At 50.4% G+C, this 22,857-nt stretch overlaps 1 protein-coding gene across 4 annotated transcripts in view; it reads left to right on the forward strand.

Moving 5' to 3' along the window:
- Positions 1 to 22,857, forward strand: part of BRWD1 (bromodomain and WD repeat domain containing 1) — a 2,464,655-nt gene that overhangs the window by 909,380 nt on the left and 1,532,418 nt on the right. For all 4 annotated transcript variants that reach the window (XM_078656838.1, XM_078656840.1, XM_078656841.1 and 1 more), the window contains 2 exons: positions 1,292 to 1,517; positions 16,777 to 16,962. In XM_078656838.1, the coding sequence (XP_078512964.1) occupies positions 1,292 to 1,517; positions 16,777 to 16,962 (412 nt within the window). The remainder of the gene's footprint in view (positions 1 to 1,291; positions 1,518 to 16,776; positions 16,963 to 22,857) is intronic.

Consider the following 22,857-nt stretch of genomic DNA (forward strand, 5'->3'; position numbering starts at 1 on the left):
TTCCACATCAACCAAACTATTGAACTATCTGTATTCCTCCCAAATCCTGATTCAGTGGCAGACAGAGCACTGCACACACTAGATGTCAAAAGGGCTCTCCTGTATTACATAGACAGGACTAAGGATTTCAGGAAAACTAAACAACTGTTTGTTGCCTTCTCTCCACAGCACAAGGGCAACCCAATTTCTAAAACAGGCATAGCCAGGTGGATTGTTAAATGCATCCAAATCTGTTATCAAAAGGCTAAACGCACGTTAACAGTTCCCCCAAGAGCGCATTCCACACGCAAGTTGGGGGCATCCATGGCTTTCCTAGGTAACATCCCTCTAGAGGACATATGTAGATCAGCCACATGGACCACCATACACACATTCACCAAACACTACTGCGTGGATGTACACTCCAAACAGCAAGCTGCTGTAGGTGAGGCTGTTCTCAGAACTCTTTTTCAGACTGCTGCAGCTGGCACGGGCAACCGCCGCTAAGGAGGGTACTACTATTTATTCTATGCATAGATATAAATTCAGCAGCCCACATGCCTCGAACGGAATATGCTACTTACCAGTATGCATCTGTTCTTGGCATGTAGGGCTGCTGACATTTATATCGCCCACCCTCCTCCCCGGTGCCTGTCGCAGCTGTAGCATTCAAAATTTACATACTTATTATCACGCATGGCCATCACTCACTATATTACACTCCATCTCTGCCACAATGGCGAAAAACAATCTGAGCATGGAGGGGATGCCCATGCGCACTGTAGTCCAGGGAGGAGCCACCTATCTCGTGATACTTCGAAGTCTCTTCCAGGACAACAATGTGCAATCATCCGGACCCAACACTATGCATAGATATAAATGTCATCAGCCCTACATGCCAAGAACAGATGCATACTGGTAAGTTGCATATTCCACTATTTCCATTAAATAGGGTAATTGAAGCACTTATTTTCAGAACTTAGAAATGGCACAAGTGTGGTATGCGCAGCTGTATAAAAAGAATTTATTAATTTTATTTTTTCAAAGGACATTTTCTTGTTTGTGTTTTTTTAACAACTTGGAAAGAAAAAAATACAGTTAAATTGATTTTTTGTAAAATGATCTATAATTGAAGAGTTTTTTGCTATGTTTAAGAAACATGTCAGAAAGCTACAAAATCTTTGTCCCAGATATGAAGTTAATTCTGTTTAGTAAGAATACCGTCTGTAGTCCTGTCATATAACTATTCAAATACCTTAATTAAAAAAAGTAAATATTTATCATAGGATCTGTTCATTGGATATCGTTCTAGATTCCAGAGCAAATGTTTTTCCACACGGACTACAGACCACTTATTCGAGATGCAAACAACTATGTTCTTGACGAGCAGACCCAACAAGCTCCTCATCTAATGCCACCACCGTTCCTGGTCGATGTCGATGGAAACCCTCACCCAACCAAATATCAGAGACTGGTTCCAGGTCGTGAGAACTGTGCAGATGAGCACCTAATCCCACAGCTGGGATACGTTGCCACAAGTATGTTTTTTTCAAAGAAAGCATGCCTAGTGTTGAGTCTCTTTCATGCAAGCTGAATTGTAGAATGTTTAAGAACTAGGTGAATAAAATGTTCAATGTTTTCCCTTATCTTCACTCACCCCTTTTAAGGTTTAACAAGAATTGAACATTGTGCCTTAATACTAAAAAGAGGTTTTACCCATGCCTTGCCTTCCTATATAGTTTTTGTTCTCTGGGAACCCAAATGGACTTGCATTAACTACTTTCCAGTATGCATATATTTGTTTATCTTTTGAACATTTTCAAGCCTAACTGGGATGGAGCCAATTTCCTTAAATGTTGATAACCTATGACATGGATGCTACCAAATCTTTGGGTAATGCTCTCTGAAATTGTACCTATAAGGCAGAAAATGAACACTTTGGTTTTAAGGAATAGAGTCCAGGAATTAATATTCATGCCACATTTTGGAAGTTAACACTTGTTGCTACATAATGGTTCTTCTCTGAGAAGTCGGTGAAGACGTGCTAGGACCCTCAGTACAGCTTTTGAGGTGCAGGACTGTTAGATCAGTAATCCACTTCTGAAGAAACCCAGAAAGGATGGGACTAAACCTGGAACATGACATGGGTATGCTTTTTAGATTGACATGCTATGTTCAGAAATAGTAGACTATCGCCATTCATGGTGGAATCCGAGAACACATGAATATTTATTTTTCAAAATTGAAAATCATTATAAAAAACCTTGACTGTAGGGCGCAACATTTCCAGTGTTTTATGCAGATACTTTAAGGCATATTAGTGAAAGCAAAATTTGTTTGACTTGCCACAACTTACTAAAACAGATTTTTAAATAAATAAATATCATGGTAAAGAACTTACTTACCTTTAATCCATGCTCACTGTCCTTTATTCTGAATTTATAAACCTCCCAGTGAGCCAGAAACATAGTTTGAGTGGTGGTAGAAAGGGTATTTGTAGATGCTTTCACTCTCTGACCTAAAAGGAAACCACTTGACTTACTGTAGAGCATAATGGGGAAGGGCAGCTTCTGGAATTCCTGCAGTGTGTTTTGACTTTAGCAAAGTTTTTGAATAGGTACCAACTTTAATCCAGTAGTGGATCTTTCATAGATTCGCATGCTTGAATCATTCCCCGTTGTCGAAGTGGGAGTCCCACGGTACTATAATAAAAAAGTGTGTATCACTATTATAGACTATAATGTTAATGGAAAATAGACAGATTAATATCCTCTCTGTTCTTTTTTTAAAAAAGGACCAAACTTGAAGCATAACCAATCAGGCGACAGCACCCTCGAGAACACTCCCAACGAGGCAGAGCCCCTTAGATTTTTCACTGCACGTTGTTTGAAGGGAGTATCCCTGTGCTCTGCTCAGCTACCTATCAAAGAGTATTGTAAAACTTTATTTTTTATCTCAACAATGCCTGAAACTCCATAAAAAGGGGATCTCTGGACCCTGTGGCTGTCATGGGAGAAAACGTCTTCATGTATAATCCTTACAAGAAAGAAGTTTTTTTATACTAACCTCATCATGTGCTTTGCCCTTCACTACAGAAAAGGAAAGATGGAAGGGCGACTTTTTTTGGCGTCAGCACAATGACTACATCTGGCGAAGGTGGTAAAAACAATTTTCTAAAACGAGGAAGAGATCAAAGGATTAAACTACTCCAGGCTCTCTCACAAAGGCAAATGAACGACTCCCCTTGAGTCGCAGAAGACAGTTCAAAGGAGAGAATTGAAGAATTCTCTTCAGGTACTTCTGTCTGAGGCTTCCCTTCCTATTTATACTGGAGTTCGCTCTTCATGATGCCCCACAGACCTTCCGACGGCAGAGCCTAAATCTAAGGCCTCCTCTGCCTCGACAACGCCAATGACGTCGACAACATCCACATCAACGGCGTCTCGACATCCCTTTGCACTGCACTGTCGACCATTTCCTCTCCAATGGCGCCCTTCCCGTTGACAAGGGCATTATCCACGTCAGTATCTGCAGCTCTGTCAACGTCGCACTTTGCCATCATCCATCGGTTGGCCTGAAGACTCCATCTTCAGAATCCGTCAGGGACAGACCGCCCCAACCAGGAAGCCCTGGGGTAAACAAGGTATAGGATTCACTTGATCATGTGTATCTGAAAGAAACAGGTTAGTATTAGATTCCTTACCTTAGAATATCCCCAGGCGTCAGTCTGGATCCGGAAACTTTTGCGTAGCAGTACCCCTGCGCGTCGGTAGGCGTCGTCTGCAGGCGTCCCCTGCGGCTCCGCGTCCGTCGTCGGCGTCGTGCGCCGTGATGACGTCGCTGGAGTATATAGACGCCGCCTCTGCGCGCTGACGTCAGTTCTTCTTTTTTCCTCGCCAATTAGCACAGATCCGAGAAGTGCAGTACTCCGGTCTTTTGACCAAAGTTTTTGAATCTTTAATAATTGTTACGGTGCCGGTAGGATGCCCGGTTTTAAGAACTGTGACGGTTGTGACCGCACCATGTCGGTCACGGATCATCACCGACTCTGCCTCCGGTGTCTGGGCCCCGACCACGCCGTGGACGACTGTGTCGATTGCCGGGCCCTGACGAGTAAAGCTAGGCGGGAGCGGTCCCGCAAGCTACTCGAACTGCGGGTGTCGGACCCACGTCGAGAGCGGTCCCGGTCCGGCCGGAGGTCGAGGGAGCGGTCGAGGGAGCGGTCGCGGAGCCATCACGAGCGCTCCGGAAGTCGTCACCATTCCTCTGGTTCCTCAGGTAGGAGACACAAGAAGTCGGGGCGTCGTCATCGTACCCCCTACTCCCCCCGACGCGGCCGGGGGTTCGGGTGGCCCCACCCCCGCGGCTCCGCGTGAGTCGCCGGCGCGGCCTGCTCCATACCCTGCGGTCCCTGGGCAAGGCGCGTCGCGTGAGGAGATAGAGGAGTTCCTTATGGCCATGAGGGCACTGTCTCCTCCGACGGGGCCTACGGCGCCTTCGGGCCCTGTGCCCTGTGCTCCCGTCCGGGGGTCCTAGCGGTTCGGGTGTTCCTGCCTCGACGCCGTCGGGTGCTCCGGCTCCGACGCCGCCGACGGCTCCGACCCCGGCGCCGCAGGGACCCTCATGGTCGACGCCGGCTGATCTACCGGCCTCTCCGGCGCCGGTTCCATCGGGGTTGCCCCCAAAGCCGCCCCCGCGCGGCGCCGGTGCTCCGACGCCGATGGGGCCTGTGGACCCCGAGGAGCCGGTCTACATTGTTGACTCCGAATATGGGGAAGATGTAGAATACGGAGAGGTTTGGGAGGGGTCTGAGGACCCTCTGTCACGTGAGTGTCAGTACAATGTGGACTGGACAGGTGATTTGGGTGACGCCAGTGGTCTGGACGACTCTCCTAACCCTGGTTTTGTCTCGCCTCCTACTGTGGCTTCGGATGCTGGGGCTGCTTATTCAGTGGTGTTGATGAGGGCTGCCAAGGCCTTACACCTTGAGCTCCCCGTCGCGGTCGTGAGGCCTAACATCCTCACTGAGGTCTTCAAACCGCAGTCATGCCCACAGGAGTCTCTGCTGCCGTTCAACGAAGCCTTGACAGACGTTCTTTTGGGCACGTGGTCCAGGCCCGCTTCAGGTTCGCCTGTTGATAGGAACGTGGCCAGACGCCACCGTCCGTGTCCGGACGACCCCAAGTTCCTGTCCACCCATCCCACCCCTGAGAGTCTGGTGATCCAGGCCTCGACCTCCCAGACCGCATTCCCGTCGGCCCCGCCCGACCGGGAATCCAAGAGGTACGACCAATATGGAAAGAAGGTCTTCTCGTCCCTGAGTCTGGGACTGCGGTCTTGCAACACCGCATGCCTCTTGGGCCGCTACACCCACTCTCTGTGGGATACGGTCGCGCAGTTGCTGCCAGAATGCCCGCAGGAGGTACGGGCAAAGCTCGGCAAGGCTATGATTGAAGGCCGAGATGCAGCAAGATACTCCATCAGGTGTGGTCTTGATACGACCGACTCGCTGGGCAGAGCGATGTCTACGACGGTGGCGATTCGATTTGATGGACATGCCGTTCGATGGCAGTCGCCTGTTTGGCGACAAGGCGGACCACGCGCTGGAGCGCTTCAAGGACTCCAGGGTCACGGCCAAGTCCTTGGGTCTCTCGACCCAGCGCCAGCAAACGGGTTTGTTTCGCTCCTTTCGTGGCCACGGAAGGGGCGGTCCCACACGTGCTGCCAGCCACGCACCGCAGAACACTTCTCAACGCGGTGGCGGCCGTGGATTCCGCCGTGGAGGCGGTCGGGGACAATGGCGAGGTCAGACCACACCTCCCCCCGCAGCATCAGCCTCCAAATCCTCCTAGTCCGTGCTTTCAGGCCCATGTGACGCCAGTGGGTGGCAGGGTTCGCCATCACCACTCCCGCTGGCGCTCTATCACATCGGACAGGTGGGTGCTGCAGCTCGTCCGAAGGGGCTACTCCCTCCCCTTCGAGACCTCTCCTCCAGCCATGCCACCGCAGAACCACCGTGTGTCGGGGGACCACTTGACACTTCTGCAGGAGGAAGTTACGGCCCTCTTGGCCAAGGGGGCCATCGAGCGCGTTCCTGGGCCAGAAGTAGGGCGTGGTTGCTATTCCCACTACTTTCTGGTACCCAAGAAGGACAAGGGGGGCCTCCGTCCTATCTTGGATCTACGGAACGTCAACGGCTTCCTCCGGAAGGAGAAGTTCAAGATGTTGACTTTGGCTCAGGTCTTGGCTGCTCTAGACCCACAAGACTGGATGGTGGCGTTGGACTTGCAGGATGCGTATTTTCACATCCCCGTCCTGCTGGCCCACCGGCGTTACCTGCGGTTCACGGTAGGCCACGAGCACTTTCAGTTTATCGTGCTCCCATTCGGCCTTACCAGCGCCCCACGGGTGTTCACGAAAGTGATGGCGGTGGTCGCAGCTCATCTGCGCCGGTTAGGGGTTTGTCTTCCCCTACCTCGACGACGGTTGTTGAAGGCGAGCTCGCCCCAGACAGTCTTCCACCACCTTCAGATGACGGCAGACCTCCTGCACGAGCTGGGGTTTTCCATCAATGTGCCGAAATCACACCTGTGTCCCTCTCAAAAGCTCCTTTTCATCGGAGCGGTTCTCGACTCGGCGCAGTTTCGGGTTTATCCTCCGGAACGGCGGATCCGGGATATCCAGGCTTTGATTCCCATCTTTCAGCCGTTATCCCGGGTTTCGGTCGGGTTGACGCTGCGGCTGCTGGGGCTGATGGCTTCCTGCATCCTTCTGGTGCATCACGCCCGGTGGCGGATGCGGGCTCTGCAGTGGGACCTGAAGTTTCAGTGGGCCCAGCATCAAGGCAACCTATCCGACCATGTCCTGATCTCGGAGGGCACTGCGAGCCAGTTGCAGTGGTGGCTTACGGACCGCGATTGGGTCAGAGGCAGATGCCTCTCCCTTCCCCAACCGGAGCACGTGGTTGTGACGGACGCGTCCCTCCAGGGCTGGGGAGGCCACTTGGGAGAGGCGGAGATCAGAGGTATCTGGTCTCCGGCGGAATCCCGGCTCCACATCAACATCAACATGTTGGAGCTGCGGGCGATTCGCCTAGCATTGAAGGCATTCCTCCCCTTTGTCAACGGGAGTGTAGTGCAGGTGTTCACGGACAACACCACCGCCATGTGGTACTGCAACAAGCAGGGCGGAGTGGGGTCGTGGACCCTTTGCCAGGAGGCTCTGCGTCTCTGGCAATGGCTGGAACGTCAGGGCGTGACTCTGACGGTTCAACACCTGGCAGGTTCTCTGAACGCCAGGGCGGACGAACTCAGCCGTCGGTGCTCGGTGGATCATGAATGGCGTCTGAACTCGGACGTGGCGAAAGGCCTCTTTCTGCAATGGGGAGAGCCTTGGTTAGATCTATTCGCCACAGAAGAGAACGCGCAATGTCATCAGTTCTGCGCGTTGGAGTTTCCAAGACGGCACTCGCTCGGCGACGCCTTTCGGCGCGAGTGGAGCTGCGGTCTGTTGTACGCCTTTCCGCCTATACCACTTCTGCCCAGAGTGCTGAAGATCAGGCGCGACCGGGCCCAAGTTATCCTTGTGGCTCCGGACTGGGCTCGAAGGTACTGGTATCCCGAGCTACTCAGCATGTCAGTCGGTCCCTCGATCCGCCTGCCCCTTCGGGAGGACCTTCTGTCGCAGCAGTAGGGGACCGTCCTCCACCCGAACCTGTCCAGTCTCCACCTCCATGCGTGGAGATTGAGCGGCGACAGTTGAGGCCATTTGACTTGCCTCCTGAGGTTTGTGATGTGATTCTGGCAGCCAGGCGTCCCTCCACAAAGTCGGTATACGCCTGCCGGTGGAACAGATTTGTGGCATGGTGCACAGCAAAGGCTGTGGACCCTCTCTCTGCCCCTCTTTCCGAGGTTCTCCTCTTTCTTCTCTCTCTTGCCCAGCAGGGCTCTGCTCTGGGCACTATCAAGGGCTACCTTTCTGCCCTTTCGGCCTTTCTAAGGCTGCCTGATCAACCTTCTTTGTTCAAGTCCCCTATTGTAACGAGATTCTTGAAGGGCATCACGCACATCTATCCACCTGTTCCGTTCGTGATGCCTCAGTGGGACTTGAACCTTGTTCTGACATTCTTGATGTGCGCTCCCTTTGAGCCACTTAATTCCTGTCCTCTCCGTCTCCTGACTTTAAAGACGGCCTTCCTGGTTGCCATTACCTCTGCCAGGAGAGTGAGTGAGCTCCAGGCTCTTTCTGTCAAACCTCCTTTCATGTCCATTCATCCAGACAAGGTGGTTCTGAGAACTAGACCTTCTTTCCTGCCCAAAGTAGTATCTGCTTTTCACATCGGGCAGTCCATCACCTTACCCTCCTTCTTCCCGCCTCCGCATCCTTCAAAGGATGAAGAGCGGCTCCATCGTCTGGACCCAAAACGTGCGCTTTCATTTTATATGGATCGCACACGCCAGTTCCGGGTGGATGACCAACTGTTTGTTGGCTACGTGGGTGCGAAGAAGGGACGGGCGGTACATAAACGGACCATCTCTCGGTGGGTCGTTCTGTGCATCAAAGCGTGCTACTCTTTGGCTCGGAAGGAGCCTCCTGTTGGGCTGAGGGCCCATTCCACTCGGGCCACGGCGGCTACTACTGCCCTGGGCCGGGGAGTCCCTTTGCAGGACATTTGCCAGGCGGCTACGTGGGCCTCGCTGCACACCTTTGCGAGGCACTACTGCCTGGACAGTCAAGTCCGGAGGGATGGCTTCTTTGGCCGTTCGGTTCTCCAGGACTTTCTGGTGTAGGTTTGTATTGGTTCGCAGACCCACCACCGGGGTTGGTATTGCTGGGGTATCTATTCTAAGGTAAGGAATCTAATACTAACCTGTTTCTTTCAGATGAACAAGTTACTTACCTTCGGTAACGATATATCTGTACGAAACAGTAGTTAGTATTAGATTCCTTACCGCCCCGCCCATCCTCCCCGTTCTGCGAACTGATACCTAGGGTTAAGGACATCCCTTTCAGGGCCCTAGTTTCAAATGGCACCAGTGTTGGTTCTCACATGGCTCTGCGTGTTCTGGCGCGGAAAAGCTATGTACAAAGAACTGACGTCAGCGCGCGGAGGCGGCGTCTATATACTCCAGCGACGTCATCACGGCGCACAACGCCGACGACGGACGCGGAGCCGCAGGGGACGCCTGCAGACGACACCTACCGACGCGCAGGGGTACTGCTACGCAAAAGTTTCCGGATCCAGACTGACGCCTGGGGATATTCTAAGGTAAGGAATCTAATACTAACTACTGTTTCTTACAGATATATCGTTACCGAAGGTAAGTAACTTGTTGGACTGCAATAGATATTTATTCAAAGAGGTGTAAAGAAGTTAAAATGTACAAAAATCATCATCCACGGCTTGCCAATGGCCGTTTTCGACGATGTTACTTGATGATGGCGGAGTACAGTGGTGGTTGGCAAAGGCTGTAGTCCGTGGCGTCTACAGCAGTGGTCATTGATGGAGACGCTCGTTGGTGATACTGTCAACGAATGAATTCTATGCACCATCTCTGGCAGGAGTTCTACCATTGCCTGAGCAAATTTCTTTTGCACCATAATTTCCTACACCAAAACATGGTCCTTCTCTAGTGTACATAATCTATCAGGGCCAATAATATCAGGAGGCAGCATTACTCACTAGGCTTCCGGGAATACATAATATAACGATCTGAAAGAAACACGTAGTGATAGATTCCTTACCTTAGAATTACCCCCAGGCAGTCATAGTCAAGTTTTCGTCCGCAGAACCCCAGCACTTCGGTAGACGTCGTCGTGCGGCTCCTCGTGCGTCCACCCCCGCAGCATCTACTTAAAAGCCTTCCTAGCCCGACCTTTCAAGGCCATCAAACGCCAGTGGGCGGCAGAATCTCCCATCATCTCCCCCACTGGTGCAACATCACCTCGGACAGGTGGGTGCTTCAAATTGTCCAAAGAGGCTACTCCCCCACCCCCCATTTTCGAGACTCCTCCTCCAGCCATGCCACCTCTGTACCACCGCATTTCGGGGGACCTTCTTGCGCTTCTTCAGCAGGAAGTCACATCCCTCTTGGCCAAGGGGGCCTTCGAGCGTATTCCTGGGCCAGAAGTAGGTCGTGGTTGTTTTTCCCACTACTTTCTGGTCCCCATGAAAGACCAGGGCCTGCGTCCTATCTTGGACCTCAGGAACGTCAACCGCTACCACCGGAAGGAGAAGTTCAAGATGTTGACGCTAGCTCAGATCTTGTCTGCCCTAGACCCTGGAGACTGGATGGTAGCGTTGAACTTGCAGGACGCAAATTTCCACATCACCGTCCTGCCGGCCCACTGGTGTTACCTGCGGTTCACGGTAGGCCAAGAGCACTTTAAGTTTACCGTGCTCCCCTTCGGCCTACCAGCGCCCCTTGGGTGTTCACTAAAGTGATGATGGTGGGCGCAGCTCATCTGCACAGATCAGGGTTCCAGCCTTCCCCTATCTCGACGACTGGTTGTTGAAGGCGGGTTCGTCTTACGCAGTCGTTTCCCACCTACAGACTACAGCTGACCTCCTGCATTTGGTGAGGTTCTTCATCAACGTGCCGAAGTCGCACATGATTTCCTATCCGAAGCTCCTCTTCATCGGAGCGGTTCTGGATACGACGCAGTTTCGGGTTGTTCTCCCGAGCAGCGAGTCTGGGATATTCAGGCTATAATTCCGATCTTTCAGCCTCTATCCCGGGTTTCGGTCAGGATGACCCTCCAGCTACTGGGCCTGATGGCCTCCTGCATCCTTCTGGTGCATCACGCCAGGTGGCGGATGCGGGCTCTGCAGTGGGACCTGAAGTTTCAGTGGGCCCAGCATCAGGGCAACCTGTCCGACCACATCCTGATCTCGGAGGGCACTGCGAGACAGTTGCAGTGGTGGCTTACGGACTGCGATTGGGTCAGCGGCAGATCCCTCCCTCTACCCCAACCGGAATACACAGTTGTGACAGATGCGTCCCTCCTGGGTTGGGGGGGCCACATGGGAGAGAGGGAGATCACAGGCCTCTGGTCTCCGGTGGAGTCCCGGCTCCACATCAACCTTCCGGAGCTGCGGGCGATCCGTCTTGCACTGAAGGCATTCCTTCCCCCTGTCCGGGGAAGTGTAGAGCAGGTATTCACAGACAACACCACCGCCTTGTGGTACTGCAACAAACAGGGCTGGGTGGGGTTGTGGACCCTTTGTCAGGAGGCTGTGCACCTCTGGCAATGGCTGGAACACCAGGGCGTCTCCCTTGTGGTTCAACACCTGGCAGGTTCTCTGAACGCCAGGGTGGACGAACTCAGCCGTCGGTGTATGGTGGATCACGAATGGTGTCTGAACTCTGACGTGGCGCAAGGTCTCTTTCGGCAGTGGGGAGAGCCTTGGTTAGATCTATTTGCCACAGAAGAGAACGCGCAATGTCATCAGTTCTGCGTGTTGGAATTTCCAAGGCGGCACTTGCTCGGAGACGCTTTTCATCTCGAGTGGAGCTGCGGTCTGTTGTACGCCTTTCCGCCTATACCACTTCTGCCCAGAGTGCTGAAGAAGATCAGGCACGACCGGGCCCAAGTCATCCTTGTGGCTCCGGACTGGGCATGACGTTACTGGTATCCCGAGCTACTCAGCATGTCAGTCGATCCCCCGGTTAGTCCGCCACTTCATGAGGACCTTCTGTCGCAGCAACAGGGGACGGTCCTCCACCCGAACCTGTCCAGCCTCCACCTCCATGTGTGGAGATTGAGCGTCGGCAGTTGAGTCTATTTGACTTGCCTCCTGAAGTCTGTGATGTCATTCTGGCAGCCAGGCGTCCCTCCACAAAAGCGGTATACGCCTGCAGGTGGAACAAATTTGTGGCATGGTGCACAGCAAAGGCTGTGGATCCACTCTCTGCCCCCCTTTCAGAGGTTCTCCTCTTTCTTTTTTCTCTTGCCCAGCTGGGCTCTGCTCTGGGCACTATCAAGGGCTACCTCTCTGCCATTTCAGCCTTCTTAAGGCTTCCTGATCAGCCTTCTCTTTTCAGGTCCCCTGTTGTAAATAGGTTCTTGAAAGGCATCACACACGTTTCCTCCTGTTCCTTTCGTGATGCCTCAGTGTGACTTGAACCTTGTTCTAACCTATTTGATGTGCGCTCCTTTCAAGCCAGTTCACAATTCCCCTCTTCGTCTTCTGGCTCTTAAGACTGCATTCCTGGTTGCCATCACCTCTGCCAGGAGAGTGAGTGAGCTCCAGGCTCTATCTTCTAAACCTCCTTTCCTCTCTGTCCATCCGGACAAAGTTGTCTTGAGAACTCGTCGTTCTTTCCTGCCCAAGGTGGTTACTGCCTTTCATATTGGGCAGTCCATCACCTTGCTCACCTTCTTTCCGCCTCCGCATCCCTTGAAAGAGGAAGAGAGGCTCCACCGTCTGGACCCAAAACGTGCGCTCTCCTTTTATCTAGACCGCACACGCCAGTTCCGGGTGGACGACCAGCTCTTTATTGGTTACGTGGGCGCTAAGAAGAGACGGGTGGTGCACAAGCGGACCATCTCTCAGTGGGTCGTGTTGTGCATCAAGGTCTGTTACTCCTTGGCGAAAAAGGAGCCTCCTGTTGGGTTGAGGGCCTGTGAGAAGTTGGCCTGATATATGATGTTCACTAGTTCTAGTGACCACCTTGTATCAGTCCAGACAACCCTAATGGTGATTGGTTGTAAGTCAACCTTATAGACCAGCTATCCTAATGGTAGCATGGACAAAGCAGTGTTAGGCTAAACTCTTTTGGCATGTGAAGCCAGCTGTTTTACCACAATATAACCCCTTGAATACCAGATGAAAGGACACCACACAGGTTGTTATGAAAATAAACAGTATATTTATTAATAACAACACCTCTGAACTCTTCATGAGGTCAGAGGGCTAAGCACATGACAATCTCTTAAGAAAAATACGACAAGTTGCACAAAATTACAATGGTGCCTTAGAGGCACGACAAACCATATACTAAGTAAGTAGAATGTGAGAGTCCATGGAAGAAATGGAGCTGTCCAGAGGCTGTAGGATCGATTGGACCACGCTACACTAACTCTAGGTAAGTAATAGGAGGCCCACGGGACGCGTGTGCAGAGTGTGAACGCACACGTGAGATGCGTAACAATGTCTATGGACAGTACAGTTCAAGTTAAAGGTGAGTACGGACAATCCTGACTAGGTAGGACTAAAACGACTGTGGAACTGGACACTAGGACAGTTAAACTACCCTTGAGCACCGAAATGCTCTCGTTACCTCACCCACGGGCTGCGGGTGCATAGGTGCCAAAGTGTGTCGGGTTCTCGCGTTGAAGTCAATGGAGCCTGAAAGAAAAGATGCTGCAGGCGACCAGGAGGAAGATGTCCGGTGTGATCCAAGGGTGGATCAGTGAAGAAGAGGACCTGAAAGCAGAGGGGACAATGTTCACAGTCACTAGCCAGTGACTGGAGTGGAACCAGGAAGGAACCAGATGTCGTCGTTGCGATCAGGTGAAGAGTGGACGCTTGACTCTGCAGCCACGTGGACCAGGAGGTGTCTTCGACGACCAGGATGGAGGCACGAGCTGTCCCACGCAGGCTCTCGCTGTCGGCGGTGTTGGATCCGGAATCGGCGTCAACAGGCCTTGGCAAAGGCAACCCACGCGGAGAGTGGAGAAAGTGTCTGGTGCGGACTAGGAGAGTCCGGGGTGCCCCTCTTTTGGAAGGGAGCAAGGGCCAGTCTGGAGCAACCAGACCAGCAGTGAAGATTCAAAGGTTCGTCGTCTAGGAGGCCACTTGCCAACCGGCAAGTGACCAGACAACGCGTCGAGCAGCAAACAAGCAGAAGGGCCCCACGCAGATCTCGTGGAAGCTGGAGGGCTGATCTTCAGTACAGGGGCTGCTCGGGGCTGGGGCTTCTCAGTCCCCAAAGCACTTGGTTGAGTTTACCTCTGGAGTCGTGCTGGAAGCGAAGTGCAGGTTCGTTCAAGATGGCCGGTCCCACGTGTCTCGTCGCATCCACGGGTCTCAGCTTTGCTGCAGATGTGAGTTGAGGTCGGAGAGGTCTGGGAATCCGGGTCTCGTCGGGCTCTGAAGTCTGGATCCTCGAGGGAAGACGACAAAGTGAAGCCGCTGGACGCTTGATGGTGCCTGCAGTTGCAGGGTGGACACTCCTTGCTCACAAGGGAGATTTTATTCAGTCTTCTGGGGAGCAGAACGTCGAAGTCCAGAGTTTCTTCTTGTAGAGTAGTTCAGGATTAATCTAATTTGGAATGGGACCAGCTCCTACCTTTATCCTGCTAAAGGGGGCTGCACTACTGACTAGGTCCCTCCCCTGGGTGGGACCAGGAAGGGGGGTGGTTACACCTCCTATCCTTTGTCCGGTTTCCCGCCAGAGCTGGGGCTGGAGTGCCCCAGCAACTGGTTTGAACCGGTGTATGCACAGGGCACCTTGTGTGCCCCAGGCATGTCTCATTCCTTTCAGGCCTCCCTACCTCAATACACAAAATCCTGTCTGTGGTGGTGCTAGCACCTCCCAAGGCAGGAAACCCTTTGTCCAAGCCGCCCTCGCTGGAAGGACTCCCAGCAGCAGGAGGTCAGACTTGTGTCTGTGGTGGCAGCATCCATTTTGTGATGCCAAGGCTCGAATTAACTTTAACCAGGGTTCACTGTTACATACATGTCGTGTCCCTCTAGAAGGGTGGAATGCTACCCCCGCACCAGAATTGGCGAGGGGGTAGTATTCCAATTCGTATGACACTTTACTCGACATGTTCTGATAATGTTATACCAGAGTTAGCATTCAACCGAGAGGTCGATAATGCACTTAAGAGTATATGGTATAGCGTTATCATGGAACAGCTATTAGGACTTGGTTCCGCAAGCTGCAGACGGGCTCAGCTCATGCCAGAGCACCATCTCACACGATTCCAAGCACTCTGCCTTCCGGATTGTTAAGGCCTGCCACAGGAGTGACTGATAGGAGGATATGTGTCCATTTTAGGGTTAGATATAGGTATACTATATCTAAAGCAAAGGGTGATTACACCACCTTGCCCCAGCTGTCGTGCAGCCAGTTGTGTCAATTTTAGATGGCCAGCCAGGGGTGGCATAGTACATGCTTCAGCCCCTGGTAGGCCCTGGGTACACCTATGCCCTGGATACCTAAGGTATACCGTACAGGGACTGATAAGGTGGCCCAGTACCAATTGGTAAATGCACCTAAAGTACATGGTTGTCAATTTAGAGAGAGAACAGCGAGGCTGTGGATCTGATTAGCAGGCCCACAGCCAGGGAAAGTCGTAAACCAGTGAAGCAAAAAGCAAAAATCTGGGGTGACCATAGGATTGCAGACCCCACTCTCCTACAGGGCCCATTCCACTCGGGCCACGGTGGCTACTACTGCCCTGGGTCAGGGAATCCCCTTGCAGGACATCTGTCAGGCAGCTACGTGGGCTTCGCTGCACACGTTTGCTCCACAATACTGCCTGGACAGCCAAGTCCGGAGAGATGGCTTTTTTGTCCCTTCCGTTCTCCGGGACTTTCTGGTGTGATCTTGGTTCGCAGACCCACCTCGGGGGTTGGTATTGCTGGAGTATCTATTCTAAGGTAAGGAATCTTTCAGATGCACAGGTTACTTACCTTCGGTAACGATATATCTGTAAGAAACAGTACTTAGTATTAGATTCCTTAACGACTCACCCATCCTCCCCGTTCTGTGAACCGATATCTAGGGTTAAGATCTCCCTTTGAGGGCCCTAGTTTCATGGCACCAGTGTCGGTCTCTGGCATGGCTCTGCGTTCCTGGTGCAGAAAGCTATGTAAAAGAACTGACGTCAGCGTGCGATGGCGGCGTCTAAGTGCTCCGACGACGTCATCCCGGCGAACACGACGCCGACGACGGACGCCGAGCCGCAGACGACGCCTACCGACGCGCAGGGATACTGCTACCCAAAACTTTCCACGTCCAGTCTGACGCCTGAGGATATTCTAAGGTAAGGAATCTAACACTAACTACTGTTTCTTCCAGATATATCTTTACCAAAGGTAAGTAACTTGTGCAATGTGCTGATAACTGCTAGCTACTCTGATACAAGCATGGGAATCTATGAAAGTTCCAATACTGGAGTAAGAAAACAAGTTACTTACCTGTAACTTTGGTTCTCCAGTATTGGAAACTTTCATAGATTCCCATGCGACCCACCCGCCTCCCCGGAGAAAGCTCTGCCTCTTCTATTTTCACTAGTTGGTTACACAACGGCTACGAAAATCTGAGGTTCTGAGCTCCTCTCAGCAGGGTTCTAAGGGGTGAGGCTAAGCTGATTGATTGTTCATTTTTTTGGGTCTCTTTTACAGGTTGCAAAACAGGAATGAGCCTAGGCCTTGGTTCTGTTTTAGTAATGGTTTCTATGGCTATTTTATGCATGCCGGGGACTCCCATTCCAACGACTGGGAATGATACAAACATGAGAATCTATGAACGTTTCCAATACTGGAGAACCAAAGTTACAGGTAAGTAACTTGTTTTCTTCTCTATTGTATAGGGGGTTATCTGTACATGTTCTCTGGGTACCTTTTTTCAGTGCTTAGGCATATGCCCCTGTACAGTAATTGGTACTTCTTACCACTGTTTCTGCTGCACTATTGATGTAAATAACTACAGTTCACTAGATAAAGGAGTCCAATATTGGTATGAGAGAGTATACGTTTAACAAAACATGGTAGAATTACCCTTGCAGAAATACCACTTAACTATTACGTTCATGTTTCTCTTGATCTTTATAAATCATTAGGTGATGGAGAAGTTGTTGAACAAGTGATTGGACAGCAAACAAATGACCAGGATGAACACAATAACGAACCCAGTATTTTGGATGGTATGATAAGACAATTGCTTCATGAACAAGACCGAAGACCGGGGATAGAGCAACGTACTTTTTCAACTGGTCCATTAAACCAAGATGGATTAGGTCTACGTGGTATGATAATACTTGTCTCTATGCATTGTGACTGAGAAGAGATTGCTCCCCCATACACCTGTTTGTGTGTCTTGACATAATCCTAAAATTACATAATTGTATTGTAGCTTTTATGTAGCAGTTAAGCTCCTCTGCTCTTCATTGGTAGAGCACAGAAAGCTCACCCCGTCCCTTAACGACCACCCGTTGTCTTGACTCCCGACTCCTTCCACTAATGTCAGGACGGACAGCTAATTTTGCATCCTTAAATTAGTAATAGAAGAAAGCAGGACAGAAGATCCATACTGGGTATAAAGTTGTCTGCCAGCACAATTATCTTTCTTGTTTCCAAAGTAGCTGTATCCCTCCCTTTTAGGTTCCAAATCATCACTTACCTCACTTTCCACTATTCAGCCATGCTCAGTAGCTCCTCTGATGCAAACTATATAATTAACACTTTGTACGAATGCGCATGGGTTTGCTTAACCAAATGCTTATGTATTAATCTGTCTCTTATGAACTTTATCATTCATAAGCAGATCCACTGTGATTTTGGAACGCTGTTAATTGTACTGTTTAAATACATTTTTACAATAAAAAATACATTTAATCCCTTTCTCAAAGGCTGCATGGGGTAAATAGTGCTCCTTCTGTAAAGCCTCCTGTATTGTAGCACTTTTATTGCCCTGCACGAGCCATGCCACTTAGTTAGCATTTTCCGTTTGACCAGAGAGCATTGTTGAACTTTGTAAATCCCTTTACTAGACAGTTTTTTTCTTGCAGACCCCTTTTTTTTCTTCCCATGGCTATTCATGTAGTTTCTCATTTTCAAAAATGGAAACCTGTCCTTCTCCAGTTTTGGATCTTTCACAGTTTCACTTGCTTGAATCATTACTATCGTCGAGGTGAGAGTCCTTCTGTTCTATAATTAAGCAGTACGTTTAACATCATAGACTATAATGGCACCAGGCACTGAATTTAATAGCCTATCTATGTTCTTTAAAAAAAGGACTAAACTTAATCTATAACCAATCGGGCGATTTCACCCTCTAGAACCTTCCCCACAGAGACCGAGTACCTCAGATTTTCTTCGAAACCTCGTGTGATGGGAGTCTCCCTGAACTCAGCTCAGTTTATTCTTCAAATCTACTAATATCATGAAACTTCCTATCAGGTCAGATAAATACTTTTAGGATATTACCATTGGACTTTCTGACTATGTCAGAATATTCAAAGAAGGGATTATTCAGGTCATGTACCATCTGTGGCAAAAAGAGAGTGCAAATTGATGACCCTCATAAACATTTTATTTATTGTCTCTGTCCTGATCACACAGTCAAGGACTGTAAAAGTTGCTGCATCTTCTCCTAGAAAACCCTCAAAGACAGAGAGGGAAGATATTGTGGTTATAGAGGCTTAAAACCGGAAAACCCTGTGTTCGAGGCATGTGGGCTGCTGAATTCATATCTGTGCATAGATCGCCGCCTAGTGTTGGGTCCGGATGATTGCACTTTGTTGTCTTGGAAGAGTCTTCGAAGTATCACGAGATAGGTGACTCCTCCCCTGGACTACAGTGCGCATGGGCATCTTCTCCACCCTCAGATTATTTTTTTCCGGCTTTGGGTTCGGATGTTACTCCTATACTCCAACTTCGGAATCGAAACAACTTTTCTAAAGGCCAAAAGGCCTTCGACTTCGACGGTATTGTTCTCTCTCGGTACCTCTTTACTCGATCAAGCTTTCCATCTCGACTCGGTCGTCGACACGGGCCGTTGGGCCTTTTCAACGCCACGTGAGCCTGCTGTCGATGGAAAGAAGCCCGTTCAAAAGGTGCCCACAATGCCACTCCAAGTTCCCACATACTGACAAACACTCAGTATGCAACAAGTGCCTTTCACCAGACCATAAGGAAGAAACCTGCCCAACCTGCGCCCAGTTTCGGCCGAAGAAAACCATACGGATTCGACGGGCCGCTAGGCAAGAGATGCAGCGACAGGCACCTGAACCAGACAACATATTTGATGTTGACCAAGAACTACCGAAGCTCCAGATTTGGACCTAGAGATCGTCACCGTCGAGGACTACTCGGACTCCGATGACGAGATCCCACCGGGGCAAATCGTGAGTACACTGCCCCCGACACCACTTACCCCGTTACCGAAGGCTCCAGTCGAGGCATCGCCAAAAGGCCTTAGCCAAGATCCGAAAACAGTTTCGCCATGCCCGCCATCCGGCTCGGCTCCGAAATCGAAACCGAAACCTAAGCCTTCTGAGAACCCAGGGCCAAGTACCGTCATCCCTAAGAAGGTTCCAGAGCCCAAGAATGTCGTCGACCCGAAAAAGGCAGTTCAGCCAAAAGGCGTCGACCCCAAAAAGGTCGTCGAACCGAACAAGGACACACAGCCGAAGGGCGCTGAACCAAAGAAGGTCGCCGACCCGAACAAACCCGCTGTACCGAAAACAGTCGACCCGGCAAAGGTCGCAGACAAAAAGGGTGCCGTACCGAAGCCCGTAAACCGGCCGGAGAAGGCTATTAACCCAAAAACAAGTGCTCCGAAAACACCAGTCGATCCCAAAAAAAACATCGACTCGGCAAAGGACAGCCATCCAAAAAAGACCCCAAATCACTCGTGGACCCGAAGAAAGGGCCCGAGCCGAAGAAAAGCAATAAGACACCAAAAGTCGTCGAACCAGAAGGTGTTATCGACCCAAAAAAGTCAAAAACACATCCAAGGACTGTAGAGGAAGAACTCTTCCACCCAGATCCATCAGACGACCAAGCAAAAATATATATTAATCCAGACACTGGTAAAGTCACAATCCTGCACAGGAAGAAGAGGCCACTGGAATCTGGCTCTCATTCCCCTATTCCATTAAAGAAAAATAACTTTGGGACTTCTCCCTCTAGACCCTTCATCCCTTTCTATCCTATTATGCCTACTACTCCTTACTCTCCTTCTCACCATGGGGACAATGAGGGGAACACAGAGGAAGATCCACAGCCTGACTATGATTTCCCACAAGATCCCGACCCACAAAATGAACAATGGGAGGAGCCAACAGACCCTTACAACACCCATCCCATCCCTGATGTATCCTCCTATCCAACTAAGCCGTCACCTACGGATGACACCATTGTCTTCAACCAACTAATAGACAGGGCAGCGCAGTACCACAATGTAGACATGCATAATGACCCTCTCGAAGAAGACTTCTTATTTGACACCTTCCCTACTTCAGAAAAGAGTGTCCGAACACTTCCCATGTTAAAGAGAGTGTTAAAACACGCACCTGACATATTTAAAGATACAGCCAGGGCATGAGTAATCAATCCCAGGATTGAGAAGAAGTATAGGGCAGCCCCTACAGACCCTACCTACATCAGAGGGCAATTACCATTAGACTCACTGGCAGTGGCTAATGCACCTAAAAGGGCCAACTCACAGACAATGGGGGAAGTACCTCCCCCCGATAAGGAATCAAAGATACTAGAGGCCTCAGGTAAAAGGGTAGCAGCACATGCCTCCAATTCATGGAGGATTGCGAATACACAAGCTCTACTAGCTCGTTACGACAGGGCACACTATGACCAGCTCGAAAGCTTAATGCAACGCCTACCTGAGCCTTTTAAAGCACAAGCTGATGACCTCATACAGGAGGGAAAATTCATTACAAACGCCTCCATCAAATGTGCGCTTGACGCAGCAGACACCGCAGCCAGGTCTATTAACACTAGCGTCTTACTACGCCGACATGCATGGCTGCATATTTCCGGCTTTAAGAACGAGGTTCAGTCCACCATTCTTAACCAGCCAGTCAATCAGGATTTTCTATTTGGCCCTGCTGTCGACGCCATTTTAGACCAAATGAAGAAGGACACAGAAACCGCAAAGTCAATGGGGCATTACAGTTTCAGCAACATAGAGGCTCCTTTCGATGCTCCTCATACAGGGCAACCACACGAGGCAATACCTCGCAAACGTCCTCTTCATACAAAAGCAACACACAAGGTTCCTTTACCAAAAACTCAAACAGAGGAGGTTATAGGGGCAACAATAATAAAAGAAGAGGACGTGGAGGCAATAACACCAGAGCCTCCACTGCCACAAAACAGTGACTTCATCACGCTACCTCCAGACCACCTAACACCGGTCGGAGGCAGGCTTCAACAGTTCCTACCTGTCTGGCACGCAATTACCACGGACAGGTGGGTGAGAGAAATTATCCAGTATGGTTATTGCCTGGAACTCACTTCTACGCCACCAAACATACCACCCAGACACCGTCCTATGTCCAAAGAACACATCACCCTGCTCCAACAAGAGGTGAAATGCATGCTGGAAAAGGGGGCAATAGAGCCAGTCCCTTTCCACCAGCAAGGGACAGGAGTATACTCCCTATACTTCCTTATTCCCAAGAAGGACGGTTCCCTCAGACCAATATTGGACCTCAGACCCCTATATCAATACATACTGTCGGAGCACTTCCATATGATCACACTACAGCAAGTGCTCTCTTTGCTACAACAAGAAGACTTCCTAGCAACACTGGACCTCAAGGATGCGTATTTTCACATACCCATCCATCCAGCTCACAGAAAATATCTCAGGTTCACAATACAAGGTCAACACTACCAATTCAAGATTTTGCCCTTCGGGGTAACCACGGCTCCAAGAGTGTTTACAAAATGCTTAGCGACAGTAGCAGCACATCTCAGAAGGCAACACATCCATGTGTTCCCCTATCTGGACGATTGGCTAATACGAGCGAAATCGTACCAGCAATGTGCAAGACACACATCTCAAACACTTAAGCTGCTACACAGCCTAGGGTTTTCGATAAACTACCCAAAATCGCATCTGCAACCATCCGACACACAACAATATCTGGGAGCCACTATAGATACCTCTGTGGCAAAGGCATACCCAAACTCAACAAGGATAGCCAGCATGCAGATGCTCATCCGCAAATTTCTGCCACAACACTCTCTGCCAGCTCGAGTCTTCATGCAGCTCATAGGCAAGATGGCCTCCTGTATATTCATTGTTCCCCATGCCAGACTTCAAATGCGTCCATTACAAGAATGCATAGCACGGCAGTGGAACCAGGCTCGCGGAAAACTAAAAGACCTTTTGTTTGGTAGACAGTCGCGCTCATAACTCTCTGTAGTGGTGGAACCTACAAAACCTTTCCAAGGGGCGACTGTTCCAAGAGCCGGTTCCACAACTAGTACTAACAGCGGACGCATTACTGACAGGCTGGGGAGCCCATCTCCTTCAATACACAGTACAAGGGCTCTGGACAACCAAACAAAAGAAACTGCATATCAACCAACTAGAGTTGCTAGCGATATTCCTAGCCCTGAAAGCATTCCAGAAATACCTGTACAGCAAGACTGTGTTGATCCGGACGGACAACATGACCGCAATGTACTACATCCAGAAACAGGGAGAAACACACTCTCCACAGCTGTCCCACCTGGCACAAAGCATATGGAAGTGAGAAATTCCCAAAAACATTTTTCTCTTAGCAGAACATCTTCCAGGGAAGGACAATCAGATGGCAGACCTGCTCAGCAGGCACAGCCAACAACTACACGAATGGGAGATTCACCCCCAAGTTCTCCAGCCATTCTTCAAAGAGTGGGGTCACCCAGAGATAGACCTCTTTGCCACAAAAGAAAACTCGAAATGCCAGTACTTTGCCGCCAGGTTCCCACATCCGTTGTCACAGGGCAATGCGATATGGATGAACTGGTCAGGCAGATTTGCGTACGCTTTTCCCCCAGCACCGCTGATTCCGCTGGTGGGACGCAAACTGCGGCAACAGTCACTCACACTAATCCTAGAGACAACCATGGTACACAATGTTCCTAGGTCTTTCAGTAGTTCCTCATCAAAGACTGTGCCTCGCACC

This window comes from Lissotriton helveticus, chromosome 8, assembly GCF_964261635.1.
Source record: "Lissotriton helveticus chromosome 8, aLisHel1.1, whole genome shotgun sequence".
NCBI classification, from domain to species: Eukaryota; Metazoa; Chordata; class Amphibia; order Caudata; family Salamandridae; genus Lissotriton; species Lissotriton helveticus.